The sequence below is a fragment of the Nipponia nippon genome, unplaced genomic scaffold (assembly GCF_047370975.1).
Source record: "Nipponia nippon isolate SJK-2023a ecotype South Korea unplaced genomic scaffold, ASM4737097v1 scaffold_4, whole genome shotgun sequence".
Taxonomy (NCBI): Eukaryota; Metazoa; Chordata; class Aves; order Pelecaniformes; family Threskiornithidae; genus Nipponia; species Nipponia nippon.
The window spans coordinates 102,472,081-102,487,167 of record NW_028262358.1 but is presented as its reverse complement, the minus strand read 5'-3'; the positions used below and the strand labels follow the sequence as shown (position 1 = coordinate 102,487,167).

At 34.2% G+C, this 15,087-nt stretch overlaps 1 protein-coding gene across 2 annotated transcripts in view; it reads right to left on the bottom strand.

The window, feature by feature from the left end:
* The window catches only part of CSMD1 (CUB and Sushi multiple domains 1), a 1,270,279-nt gene that overhangs the window by 273,526 nt on the left and 981,666 nt on the right, over nt 1–15,087 (bottom strand). For both annotated transcript variants that reach the window (XM_087775441.1, XM_087775442.1), the window contains exons 22-23: nt 12,315–12,484; nt 3,897–4,053 (exon numbers count right to left, since the gene is read on the bottom strand). In XM_087775441.1, the coding sequence (XP_087631567.1) occupies nt 3,897–4,053; nt 12,315–12,484 (327 nt within the window). The remainder of the gene's footprint in view (nt 1–3,896; nt 4,054–12,314; nt 12,485–15,087) is intronic.

Sequence of the window (15,087 nt, the reverse complement as noted above, 5' to 3'; positions counted from 1 at the left end):
AGAGGTGTCTCAAGGAGAAAAGTTATAACTGGACAGGGAAAAAAATCTCCCAAATTATAAAACTGAAATTACAAAAGAAGAACTGACATTTTTCTCAACGAAAAGAAGTAACTATCACATGAGTCAGTTGTGGCTACAATGTGTATAAACTTATATTTTTACATGCAGATCTCTATTGATGTCATCTACTCTTAGGGAATTAAAGCCATCTTAAAAATTATTGGATTTTACAAACACTTCCCATTATGGTTAAAAAGAAAAACACATTGCGGAGGGAAGCAAAGAAAAACTTTGCTATTTTATCAAGCTCTGTTTGAGAGGAGTAAGAAAGAACATAAAGGAAAATGTGTACAATTTTGGCTTCATTCTTAAGACTAAAATAATCCACTAATTTCTCATATTGAAAGACTCTCTTAGTGCCTGTGTCATTGGTATATAAAAGACATTTAAGATGGAATAATCTATTGAAACCTGAGATCATCCTCAGGTAAAAAATTTAGTCCCATTGAGATTATGTTGCAATTTCCTCAGCACTGAGATACGAATGTTCACAGTCATTCCCTCTGACACCAGTGTAGAGGTACTATAAGTGAAAACAGACACTTTCCTTTATTCATCCTAACATGTTTTCACCCTACTTTTAAGGAAGTGTCTTTTTATAAACTTTTTTTACATGAAGTAGAGAAGTTTTCTTCTTTGTTCCTCTTGGTTTTTTCTCATCTGGTAGACTCAGATTCAGCTGTTGCTCAAATTACAATTTCATTGACTCTCATTTGTACATACTTACCCCGCCAATCTCATGCTAAAATATTAACAAAATGTTATTGTTTTCATTTTTCTGAAGCAATTTCCTTAAATACAATTACTATAATTTTAGTCCTTAGTCAAAATATTTCTTAGTTTCTCAAAACAGTTGATTTGTGAAAGAGTACAGATTTTTTCATAATCCTTTCCAGTAAAAAAATATATCTACTCATTGTGCTAAATGCATTTCCTTGAAACCATCTTGTACTTATAGATCAAAGAATAAAATTACTATAATTTTTAGCTTCCATTCAGTATTGTTCTTACGCTGAAGGAATTTCCTGTGTAGCAGATTTCATTAGAACTTGAATCCTTTATAGATTTCCTTTTAATATCTGCTTATATTCTGATTTCTACAATGTATACAAACAACTCAGAATCTGAGTTTATTGAATTCTGTTTTATTATGTCAGTAATGAGATCCTGAAAATAGAAATAAGTTTCTTTATCCACATTTCTGTTCTCATGGATCATTAGCTTTTTCTTCTGTTGTATTTGTAAATTTAACATCATCCGCAGAATTCACAATGTTAAAAAAGATGGAAAGGTAGCTGCACAGAACTGAGACTAAACTTTTAAGTTAGTCTTTTTAATAACACATTGCAATGGTTCTAAAATTCAAGGTTCAAAGCTGCACTAATCTTAATTTCAATAGCATTAATGGGAAGAAATGTACTACAAAGACCAACAATTAAGGGCCATTGATGTATCCCTTGTGGGAAGCAAGAACTCAGCACCCAGACAGGGAATAACCAGAATTTATTTACTGCTAGATTTATACCATCATTTCTCCTAGCTCTTTCTAACAGTCTTATGATATTTGTATTCATTATTCAATTTCATTCACTCCAGCATATATATTTCTCATTTCCTTCAGTGAGATCACATTTTAACACTCTCTTAACTTTTTTCTTTGTTCTAGTAATTTTAAAGTATCTGGCATTATATTTCAATCTGATATGTGAATAAATAAACTGCAGAGTAATCTTTCACGGAAGTTAATTCCAGCTGTAAACTACAGCTTGATTAATCCAAACAGATAATTACCATTTTGTGTTTGATGTTTTTACCAAATGCAAAATGGATGCATTTGTTTAGTAACTGCATGGGAACTGCACCAAAAATTCCAATCCTATCAAATAATGAGTATAAATTTGTGGTGTATCTAATCTTTAAAATATTGCTAGGATTGGACTCCTTCAGAAAAAGAATGGGAGTCAGCACTGCAGTCAATTTTCAAAGCATTCCAAAAGAATGCATCTTCCACTTGTATCAATTTATAAATGGTGAAAAGTCCCACACTGAAGTGTTCGGAAATAACACAGAATATGTTTTCTTGTTACAGTTGATGGAAATCACCTGGTTAGATGGTCACTATCTCAGAATGTGTTATCTTGAATTTGGCTTCCTGAGAATACATGTGAAAAGTAAGGAATTAGACTGTATTTACAAATGGGGATTGTCTCATGTGAGAGCAGGCAGGAGGAAAAGTCATTACAGATAAACATTTCAACATGAACTGCTGCAAATTGATCACATATGACATATTAAATGAGGTATTTGGCAACAAAAAATAAAAAGTAAAATGTTATGAAGACATAGGAAAGTGAATTTTGCCTCTGTACACAGTATTGTTAAGATTACTGTTAGAAGACTGTCAAATTCTGTCTACACACTTCAGAAAATGTGAAAATACTTGGAAGAATAGAAAACAGAGATTCAAAACTAATCAAACAGCCAGGAAAAAACCTTAAGCCATGAATTATCATATGTTAACTTACACAGAAAATTGGTATGGGAGAGCAAATCTTATTAGAATTACGAACCGAAGTGTAACAAAATCAAGCTATTGGATGCAGAAATTAAGCAAAATTCCATCTTTAAATAAAATGCTGTTTCTAAATGGTAGGTGGAACTGATCAGTGTAGCAGGATTTGAAAGGAACTGATTCAAGTCCCTTGAAACCAGAGCCCTTAAAATAAGATTATTTTTAAAACAAATGTTTTTTTCCTTTTTCCAAAAGAAAAATTCTACAGTCTTTATAGGTAAATCAGAGTAGATTTGCCTAGTGGTTCTTTCTGGATTCTGAAACAAAATGAAAGAATATATACTATCTAGATTTAAAAAAAAAAAAATCAAAAATCACTTTAATACATTTCTTCTAGCCAAAGAAACCTCCCTTTCCTTTATGGTTCTGTAAAAAAAGAACACTAAAGGTAGGATGACAAAATTTCAGATTTACCAGGCACAGCAGAAAGACAGAAGGGAAAGTGAATGATTTCTGCTTATTCCACAGCTGGCTCCAATCCAGAGGGAAACCAGCAGATGTACTAGAAAGAGCTACGATTCCATTTCTGTGCCACAGTATGATGAGGTGCTCTGCTCTGCAGGATTGAACACAACCTTATGGAAGCTGATGTAAAAGGTAACAAATTGAAGGCAAAGGGAACTTGGAGATTCCTTGAAACCTGGACAAAATATCTCTTTATGTGTGTTGGACACAAACTAGGTATTTGTGAAGTTATCCCCCGCAAAAGACTCATTGTTTTGCCAGCTAAATTACTTTTAAATTAATTACATGCAAACTGTGGAACAAGTGCACTGTTCATCAAAACTTGTTCACTCAGGTTTCCTTCCAGCATACTCCATCCTGACAAGCAGTCAGGACACATTAAGAGTGTGCACCCAGGCACACTGTATTCTTTTTATTCTCATTTGTACTCTTGGATTTTTTTAATTTGACTGCAGGGATTGAATGTTCCATTTTTAAAATCTGGCTCTGTATGTTTTCTGCTACAGTATAACAGTAATATATTCAACCCACATATGGCGCAATTCACTCTTCTTCAAACCCCACTGCTGAGTCTTCAAAATAATAATGCTTTCTAAATTTGAAAAGTTACAGTTTTGCTTTTAGTAATGTTCTTAAATTACTAACACCTATCCAGTTATGTAGACAAGAAAAATTTAGTCTCCTAACCACAGTAAATTCTAGGATATTATCTTCACCGTTCCATGAGAAATCGCTGCAGCTGAGAAATAGACATTTCCCCACAAAACAGTCAATCAGACCATATTTGTGAGCTACTTACTTGTGTAAGTGAGCTGAAATCCTTGGTCAGTATCAGATCCATTGGTATTAAACTCTATCCACAAATGGTTAGAGGTGCTATTAAGGATAACTCCCATCATGTCATTTTTGGTGAAGGCTCCCAGAGAGCGTGAAGAACTGTCTTTTCCATCATACACCTTGTAGAAACAAAATAATAGTATGAAACTGGGCATCAAATCTAAATATTTGAAAAACATTAGTTTACCTTTATAAAATACTTCCAAAGTTAGCTAGGTATTGCCAATAGTTTCTCCAAAAAAGTTAATGTTTCCATTTTGCGAGGTATATACCATTTGGTTATGTAGTTCAGTGAAATATAAAATATTCTGTCACCCCTAAGGTGTTTTATAGCCTTTTTTCTTTTTCAGTTTTGTGAGCTCATCTTGAATGAAATTAATATTTATACGCGACACTATCTTCTGAGGTTTCATAAACTCAGATTATTTTTCACAATTATTCACAAAGGCTAACAGAAGCATAATTTCTGAAATCACCATTGAAGGCTGCAAGAGGTAAACCCTTACAGACTAGTCTGTTCTCTCCTGTCTGGAGATATCAACAACAGAACTGAGGTATTTAAGTCAATTTGTCACCTTTTATTTCAGACTCTGAGCCTGCAGTTATTTTTGTTTTACTACAGGTTTTAACAAAGAAAGATAGGTCTTCAAAAAGATATGCAAGTCTATTTCCAAAATAAGTGTAGAGATGTTCTTATTTACTATGTTACTTTATTGAAAACTTTCAATGGAGGACAAAATCAACAATATTAACCTCTGTGATTTTCCTAGAATGAATAAGAACGTCCTTTTGATTGTTCACCAATACAGAACAAGTACAAAGAGCTGGCTAGAGGGTAAAAAAATTATTTTTGCTTACTGCAAAACCTTGAAAGCCAGAAAGTGCCAAAATAGTCTTCTGTGCAGTGTTTTTTTCTCAAGATGAATTAAAAAAAAAGCTAATTTCTTCTTTAAATTAAATAAATCACCTGTACTTTCTCATGCAAAAATAGGCAAATATGAAGTGTGTTTTGTACTTCCAAAACATATACCATACATCATGTGGATGCTTGTACAAAAGCAAGTAATGAATCTGAACAGGTGGTTTCTAATATGAAGTAAAAGACAATTTACCCTGATCTCATATGTCCCAGAGTGACTGTAGATAACTAGTGCAACAGCTACAATTACAGTAAATATCTTAAGCTCTGGATCTTCATCTCTCTATTCTCAGACCTTGTGGTGCAGTGACGATTTAGACTGATTCCAGCCAGAAGCAGGCAGTGACCCATTTAACAATCTAAATTGCTACATTTGAGTCACAGGCACTTCTTCCTATTTGAATGCCCAGTTAGATCTATTAATGCAATTTAGAAATGCATCTTTTGAGACGACAGACCACTACAACTATATTTATGGATGATGACCAACAGTTAAAAGCAGAGCTATTTTCTCAGTGGAGAAAATACCGCTATACCATCAATACAGGTGAATGTCTTGAAAGCACCTCATTCATCTCCAGTGCTGACATTAACAAAATAAAATAATAAAACCAATGTGCATAAAAATTTTTTAAGACAAAAGCATAAATTTAGTTTAATAAACATACACACATATAAATAATTACCTTCCCTAAAAGAAGCTTTTGAAAAATAATATATTATTCAAGCCATTGATAGAACAATACATTCTTCCCTTATTACTAAGGCAAGGATTGTCTTATATCAGGGCACATTGATGAGCTATCAGAAGACACAATCAATTGTATTTAAGATTCATGCGAGAAGTAACACATACTTAATGTCTACCTCTTGGCAGAAATATGACTTTAAACTGTGCTAAGAGTATCTGAAAAAATGCTTCCAAGATTCTACCATCGTCCTGGGCCAGAGCTACAGATCATTTTCACAGACTGATTATGCTTTATTTATCAGAGCTGGAAATCATTGTAAAAAATAAATAAACATTCATTCACCATAAGATTTATTTTTTAATAACATTCTGATCATATATATTATGCAAAAAGCACAGATATATTTTACTTGGTTTGAGAGATATTACTTTGAATGGAATGATCTTCTTTTAATTGTCATTAATAAAATGTTTAAAAAGTGATTTTTATTCATCTTTAATAAATGTTTAAAAAGTGATTTTTATTCATCTTTTAAAAAAACAAACAGCTAATTACCCAAACCATTGTCCCTTAGACATCCTGTTCCAACAGTGTTCTACCTCACTGACTGTTACAGATACTCTTCCTACCTGAGGATCAGCAAGTTAAATAATAGTATCTCTCCCGATGAATTCAGACACAACTGAAAACATTGTTTTATGAAATAAAAATGAGATAAGAGAGATCATGTGAAAGCAGCTGTAAAAAAAGCTGTGACAATTTTTAACTGGTGACATTTGTCCAGCTGTTGTTAACATTACAGACATAAGTAGGTACATGTCTATTCTAGTAATTGAAACAGTGTTAGTGAGCAAATATAAGCATTGAATCTCCATTGTCTGTACTGATAATTTGTTTGAACCATCTCTGGGAAAGAAAAAGCATTTTCCCTAACAATTCTTGGTCATGGTTTGGTAATTAGTGTGGGCCAAGGACCATTCCCAATACGCAGCTTGCGTGCAACCACTGTGTTCTGTCACATGCGACTGTCTCCAGAGCAAGAGAACACATCTAATACACTAGTCTAGACATTACCACTAATGACTCATATATAGTGCACATGTTTAACTCATTTAGGAGAACCATTTGAAATATAATTCACATGCTACAATTACTATTTTCTCTGCCATGAAGAAAAAAGCAAGGTCTATTTGGCCAAATAGATGAAAGACATGAAATTATATTCTGAGTTTCCTCTTACTTCTAACAAATTCACAGTGATTGCATTATAAAGATTTCACCATAAGTAGCCACTTTAAAGAATTATGAAATTTCAAGTGGCAGTTAGAGCAGGGAGATCGGGAAGCTGAAGTGTTAGTGAGTGAGAAAGGATAAGCTTTAAAATAAACAGATAATCCAGGTACTCAGTTATGCCATATGCCTCAAAATGGTGATTCTGTTTCTTTACTTGAGTTCAGATTTCTTTCCCACTAATTCAAGTGCAAAATTTGCCACAGCTATAGAAAGCTTTCCCCACAACTTATAGTCATTAGCCTGCACATGTTCTCCTTGAAAGCAATAGTTTTGATCCTTCCTCATGCACACGGTCTTACTGATGTCAAAAACACCCTTACAAATTATATGTTATTCCCTATGCATCACAGCCTCAATACCCAGCCTCAATATCCCCACTTATGTCAACAGTAAACCTAGTTGAATACATATAGCTGAAGGTGGTTTATATTTTCAAAGCAAGTAAACAGTGCCAGAGTAGGAGTTAAGTCACCATAGCTTGATTGTCTACACAGTATTTATTGTCAGTACATCGTTGGCACACATTTAATGCAGACTTACTAACACCCTCACAAATCTTTCCTGAGAAAGCATTAGTCCAGGAGCAGCATAGGCCAGGGACTGTTTCTGAGAGACAGTTTGAGTTAGCCACCTTGTTTTGTAAGATTAGAGAGTTTAGTGTTATGGATGTAGTCAAACTGGGGAAGCTGGCCTCGGGGGCAGCGGGGAATGACCACAGCGTTGTTTGGAGCACTTAGGATAAATGTAGCCAGAGCATTCAGGGACACCCCATTTCACCTAAACATTTGTGAGGAACTAAAAGGGAAGTGCTTGCTCTACTGCTGGGATTAAAATATGCAGGCAAGAGAAGAGGACAGTGCCACGATTATTCATGAGGTGAAATGCTCTAGTAACAGTGCTAATGTATCTGCACCTGCTGTGGGAATGTAAAAACAGGCACTCACCTGAAGGAGAAGGAAATGCTGGCTAGATTTTCTTAAACTCCAGTTTCTCATTCTGACAGAAAAATAAATTACTTACAACTAAACTTTGCACTTTTCCTTAATTGCAGAGATCTTTATGGCATAAAATCATCCCAAAGGGAAATGCTTTTTAAATATTGCTTTTATGGTTTGAGAGATAATTTCTGTATAGCTTCCTGACATTGTTATGTATCTTCTTATATATAGTCCCAAATCTTTTCATTACATTCTCATGGAATTCTTAGTGATCCTACCTCAAACAAATAGTGATATTATAGACTTCCTAAGACATTCATGGTGGGTTGGCATTATCAGGATAGTTTCTCACACTTTTTTTCCTCGCTCCTCTTTTTCACACACTACTGCACAGCATTTATCACCCTATCTTAAATACATTTCCCCGAGGTGCCACCACCTTGGCTGTGGGTCGGCTGGAGCCGGCTGGAACCGGCTGTGTCCGGCACGGGGCAGCCCTGGCCTCTCCTCACAGAGGCCACCCTGCAGCCCCCTGCTAACAAAACCTGGGCACCTGCACCCAATGCAACATCACATATGTACATATTTTCTTTAAAAACAGAGTCAGATATTCAGGTGGGAAAATGCCCTATATTTCAACACAAGTTTTATAAATATTCTTAAGCCTTAATGCATCCCTTGCAAGCTGCCTGCAAGGCAGTCTTGGGGCTTTTCTTCTGTGGCGAAACAAGATAGAAGACTGGTGTTCATAATATATTTTGCTCATATTTAGGGTACAGATAGGAAAGAAAGCAAACTTCAGAAGTCCACAACCCTGCCAAAGCTGTGGAAAAGGTAAGCCTTTGGAGAGTGTCCTAATTTCCCAACTGCTCAGATTGTAGATCTGGTCAGAACACATGAAAATTTATTTCTATCTCACATGCTCAGATCTCCTTCCCATGCAAAACAGGACAGGAAAGGGAAGAGGGAGAAGAGAGTAGATAGTACATATTTACTTAAACTAGGCTATAACTGAAGCATGCAACCACAGGTAAGGAACATTTCTGAATCATTTTAAGGAATTACAATAAAATAAAGTGAAAATAAAATAAAATAAAATAAAATAAAATAAAATAAAATAAAATAAAATAAAATAAAATAAAATAAAATAAAATAAAATAAAATAAAATAAAATAAAATTATTTTAGCTGAGAATGAACTCATCCTTCTTGATGAAAAATTAGGTGCTGTAGTCCATAAGATATTTTCCTTTTGCTAACTGATGTTAAAAAGGCTAATTTCTTTGAAAAAATGCAAAAATAAAATGGAAAAGGAATGCAGTAGTGACCTCTGATAAACTATTGAAGAAGACAAATGTATGACTCTGTATGAAGAAGACATCGCTCCACATGTGTATGAACAAAATTGACAATTAGTCCCAGAGATGATGTAGCACTGAAATATGAGAGTTTGTAGAGGAATGAAAAAGGTTAAAAACAAAATAGAGGACATTATTTTGCCTCTGTATATAGTACTGCCTTATAGTATCCATTTCTTGAGTCTTCTGTATAGCTCTGGTCTCTGCATGTGCAGAAGGGCAGAGTGGAGCTGTGAAAGTGCAGACACAGGCAATGATTGAGGAGCACCTGCCTTAGAAGCAGAGACTAAGTTCGGACAGGAGAAGGCTGAGCAGGGATATGACTGAGGTTTACATAATCATGAAGGTATTAGAGAACATGAATGCAAAACTATTCATCAAATCCTGTATTGTTAAAGCAAAGGAGTACTTAATGAAACTTAATGTTTCATTAGTCAACTAACGATGTTGATTTCAAAGAGACAAAAGAAACTACTTCTTTAAACAGTACATAGTGAACTTCCAGGATTTGTTGTCATAGAAGAGGTTTCTAGTCATATTAACTAATTTAAAGGACTACCAAAATTCAAAGACAACATGTCAGTAGCAGGTGGAAGAGACAGCAAAGTGTGGTCTAACTTAACCCAACAGCTGTGGATGTTGGCGGAGCATAAAGGCAATGGAGCACAAACAGTGGCCAAGCTTGCATATTTTACCTAAATAAAACCATCTATCACTATTATCAGACAAAGCATACTGAGCTAGATGGACCACTTGATTCAACTCAGCGAAGTAACTCGTGTTTCTAAGATAACTGTCAATGTTTTGGAAAACAAAAATTCTTCTTGCTGGCTTCCTGTGCTAGGTTGCTGGAATGTTCTCTGCTTTCAGCTAGCAGACCTTAAATCATCACAAAGTGTCTTTTTAGTGGTAAGCAGGCAGTCTGTGTCATCTCATGATGCATGGCAAGACTGGAAAGAACATTTCTTTCAGTCTAGAAGAATATCTTCTATAGTTTAGCTAAAGAAATCAGAAGCTGCATGGACAAGTTTATAAAACCTGAATACTAGAGATATTTTAGCCACTAATACAAACAAAGATAGGACACACTCCAGACATTAACATTCAGTTGTATACGCTGTTCAACCTCCAGCACATTTTCAGTCAAGATTTTGGCCTGCTCCTCTTGGCAGTCTTCCAGACAATGCCTGGGTAAGTTTTAGGGCTAGACCAAGGGCTCATTCCGATGGAAATACATACAAGGACATCTTGGCATGGGAGAGGAGAGGAAATAGACTTTATTTTTATAAATGCAGGTTATGGAGAGGTTATGGGGGGAGAGAGTTTAATTGTATAAATGGAAGTTGTGCTGTACCAGTTGCCTCAGAACCAGAGAACAGGCCTTGCAATACAGATATCACCACAATTTTGCCTTTGCTTCCTGTGGATCCTCAGGAGTATAGTGCTAACAGATCTATGAAAGAAGAAAGTATCTAACATTGCTCAGAACAGCTTTCTCTCAGGCAAATCTTTCTTATATCTCCAGGGAATATCTCTAAGTATGCTTGACATTACTCATGAAATGTTCTGAAGGATAATTGAGTTTCTTGTATGTTTGTTTACGGCTTTCTAAGATTTTTTTTGTTCGCGAAGTTTATTAAATTATTTACAAACTTGATATGTGCAAAGATTCTGGGAGACTTATGTACCATATCCAAGCAGCTCAGTGGGCAATTAAGTTCTTCCTTGTCTGCTGTATCTGTTCAGAGCAAAAATACTTTTGTGGATCTGCACTGTCAGACCATGGAAGATGGGAGCAAAGGACAACATAGACCACATATTTTGCCCACCAACTCAATTGTCTTTGATCTAAAAGGAAAACCATAGGCCAAGGTCTTGCAGTGTTTCATTTGTGGTGGCAACACAAGCATGGAGGAGTATTATCAACAATTTTGTGGGTAAAAGTGGAGAAAATGCTGCTCTTTTGACTGCAACTTTCTAATACTATTGGGGGTTCTTAAAATTTTCTTTATTTCATGGTCTAATCTAGTCTGTACTTGCTAAAAAGAACAGGTGTAACAACAAAGATATGAATGTCTATATTAATAAAGACAATACTTAAAGCGAAGTCTTTTTTTTCCTTTTTTTTTTTTTTTTGTTCTCCACATCTTAATCATATCTCTAAATGGCTTGTACTTTGCAGGAAATGTATAACTTCAAATTGAATTGTCACACTTATTTACATAAGGAGTCTCTTAAGATGAAAAAAAGGATAAAAGTATGGCCACCAAAATTTGATCCATAACAATGATATCTTTAAACTCCTTGTGGGAAGCATTCAGTGCAAATAAAATAGTAAAATCAAGTCAGAAACATAGACAGCAATTTCTAACATGTTAAATGGGTTGCTGTGAGATCCCCAGACAGCAAGTTGTTAACTGAATTCTGAATACTTGGTGGTTTGAAGTATCAATTAATTCTGAAAATTTAGAGACATAAATTTGAAAGGGTAATTTAACATATGCTCAACACTTCAGACGAATGTCATGATTTTCAGCACATACAAGAATGCAGTAGCCAGTATTAAGAAAAGACAGATTATGGCTATGCTGTAGAAAAGTACATTACATGTTCAAAATCTGCATATATTTAGGCCAAATTTCAAAGGCTATGTACAGCATAAAGAATGAAAACCATCTTCTGTATTACAGTTTCAGTCAATATTATAATGCTATATGTTAGCTAGCATCTTTCTATTCAAATGAGCAAATTAATTAATTTGAAAAAAAATACCAGTTCTGTGCAAGACAAATAAAATAAGAAAATAAAAATGTACCAAAATTAAAACCTGTCCTTTGTTAAGTAATCACCGTGCTGCACTTATAAATATTACCACAAACAGAAAATAATATAGACACTTTTGTATTCAAAATCCAAGTTCACATTTTAGGTTTTCTTTTTAGATTTTAACCCACTATAAATCTAACTGAACTCTTAATGTTACTTATAGTTTCTGTGAATCTAGTAAAAATAATTTAATCTAGTATAAAGAAAGTGATGCTATCCACATAGAATTTATTCATTTTGTATGAGAAAGTGAATAAAAATAAAACAAAAATAAAAATAATTCGTGTTAAAAGCAGAGTTGCTCATGCAATGTGAATGATGAGCATGTTAGAAAGTGAAATTATATTCTTTTTACCTTAACAATATCTCCCTCACACAGTTGAAAGCTCCTGGCTTTAAGATGGATGCCTTTTCCGGCCTCTGTTTCAATTTTATAGATACATTCATGGTTGTTGTCATAATTAGATGGAAAATTTGGAGACAGCAATGTTCCTTCATTTCCAGAGACAGTTGCTCCACATTCAGCTAAAGAAAACAGACACATTAAAAAAAAAAGTGAATTATCCATTTCAAGAAAACATGGGTTATTTGTAATAATATTTAGACTCTATGAAAACTCTAACAGGCTGTCCAGGAAAAGTATGTTTCTGTCAGATTTCATCGCTAGGACAAACTCCTAGAAACTCTGCCAAAGTTGCTACCTCCTGCATTTCCCTGGGTACCTTTATTATGTGCACTTAGGTGCTTTTATGTAATTCCGTTTACCTCCAATTTATTCCTTGGTCCTCCCATCAAACTAACCTATAATGGAAGTTAGACGGATTCCATAAAAATTGGACGTTTTGTTGAAATATATTGTGTGGTAACATTTCAAATAAATGTAACATTGATTTCACTTACTTCCCTGTTCAGCTTTACAAATAAGTATTAGAAAAAGCAGACAATGAGCTGCTGAGATGAAAGAATCTGGCAATAAATCAAGAGCATTCAAATATTTTTTTCTTCACCAGGAATAAAACCAAAAAATTAAAAAACCAACCAACATTTATTGACATCAGTCAGGGCCAAGCAGGCATCTCCCTTCTTTTCCAGGTAAAGAGTAGGTGAGTCTTTTTCACAGCCATCTGTAGTAAGAACTTATTGACACTTTCAGTAGACATTTTTGTCATTGCTCCCCAGTAAATAAAATAATAAAGTATAGGGAAGAGTGGTATGTTCCAGCCCATGGGCTCAGTTTGAGTTCTGAATAAAGACTAATAAAATTATTCCAAATGTGCAATATAAATTTCAGCACATAAATTAAAATATCCAAAGAGATAGTAAATAATATTCATCTGTTGTTCAAACAAATATTCAAAATGCTTAAAAATGGCCTAAAAACACCTTCTAAAACCCCACAGTAACAGTAACATACTAATATTAATCCATAATTTTTTTTACGGTGGATGAGATTGATATTTATATCTCATTGTTCAGTCTAAAGATAAAATATACTGTGTTAAATACAGATTTTGACGTAAACATCACTGAGACCTCATTCAGAGTTTGGTAAAAACCTGTTATAACAATTAAAATAATAATAAATTAATGTATATTTGTAAATCAACAGATATTTTTTTATTGAAGATGTGATAGGTTTTAAAAAAAACCTGTTTTTTTTCTATAAATGTTAAATAGATTTTTAGGGTTCATAGGATGTTAAAATATTCATTTTTGTAAGTGTGTGGGGTTTACAATTTTAGGTAAAACTGAGTATAATTTAACAAGTATATATGTAAAGAATAATTTTGAAAATATAATGTAAAGATAGACCAGAAAGATGTATCAGAAAATAATTCATTTAAATGTATTCAGGGAGAAATGTATGTTTTATACCATAAAATAAAACAATCTAAATAAAGAAATAAACAAATAAACAATCTAAAATTTTTTATTTACATTTCCAAGGCCTTGGCAGATATCATCAATTTTATGTGCTTCTTGCTTTTGAAAAGCCTAAAACCAGTGAAAATTTCTGTATTTTAGACTTTCTTCCTTCAATAACACTAAAGAAAAAAAGGGAGGAAGAAGGACAAGGAGAGGGAGGCAGGGAGAGATGGAGGGAAGGGAGAAGGAGGGAAGGAAAGATGAAAGAGGGGAAGAAAGGAAGAGGGGGAATGAAATAGTCACAGTGTTATTTGGAGCCTCATTTCTACTCTACATTTGGGCTCTCCTTAGGCAACGTGAAGAAGGAAATCACCAATAGGTTGGCTCAGGATCTTTGATTTAACACATAAGTTAGAGTTCATTGGCTATTTTAAAGTAGAGCTTTATGTTCTCCCTTCCCTTAGCTTACTTAGGCCCTAAGCTGCATTATATTTAATAGGCAGAAGAGAGAGTGTCAGGGAATAAGAACCCCTGCCACCAAACTTCAGAAAGCCAAACTTTTCCTTCATTGGGGATTGTGGGATGCACCAGCTATTTTTAATAAAGCCACTTTATTTTGTCTAAATGTTTCAAAGAACTGCAGCAGACTGACAAATGAACTAGATTTTTATTTTGATACTTCTTTGGTAAAGGATCTGTCAAATATGTGATACATATTACATATGGTTACTTATACATATCTATCTATATATTTGTGTGTACATGTTCATATGTAGCTACTTTTGTCTTTGATTTTTAGGAAGAAAGTGGAACTAATTGAGTTTATAAAATGTAATTCAAAGCAATGCCAACAGTAATGCCAGATATGTTTAGACCCATACTACTCGATGTCTTCTTGTGTTTACGACACCAGTACTCTACAAGCCTTCTGCAAACAAGTGTTTGCCCAAGTAAAGATCCATGCACAAATTTCTATGTTCCCTTAGGCTGCATTGGTATCTCATTATCTACCTCCTTCAAAGAACTGGAAAATATAGAAGTAAAATGCTGAAGAGAAGAAAGTAAGAAAACGTTATGGAAGCAAAGTTTTTTCTTATATAATGTTCATACAATATTCTACATTTTGTTTCAGTGATTGACTGTAAACCACTAAGACACATGCAGTAATAGAAAAAGAACTGGCCAAATTTCCTGTTTGGATAAGTCTATGTTCCAAAGTTCAAAACCATGGCAATTTAAATCCGCGAATAAAAGTACTGATG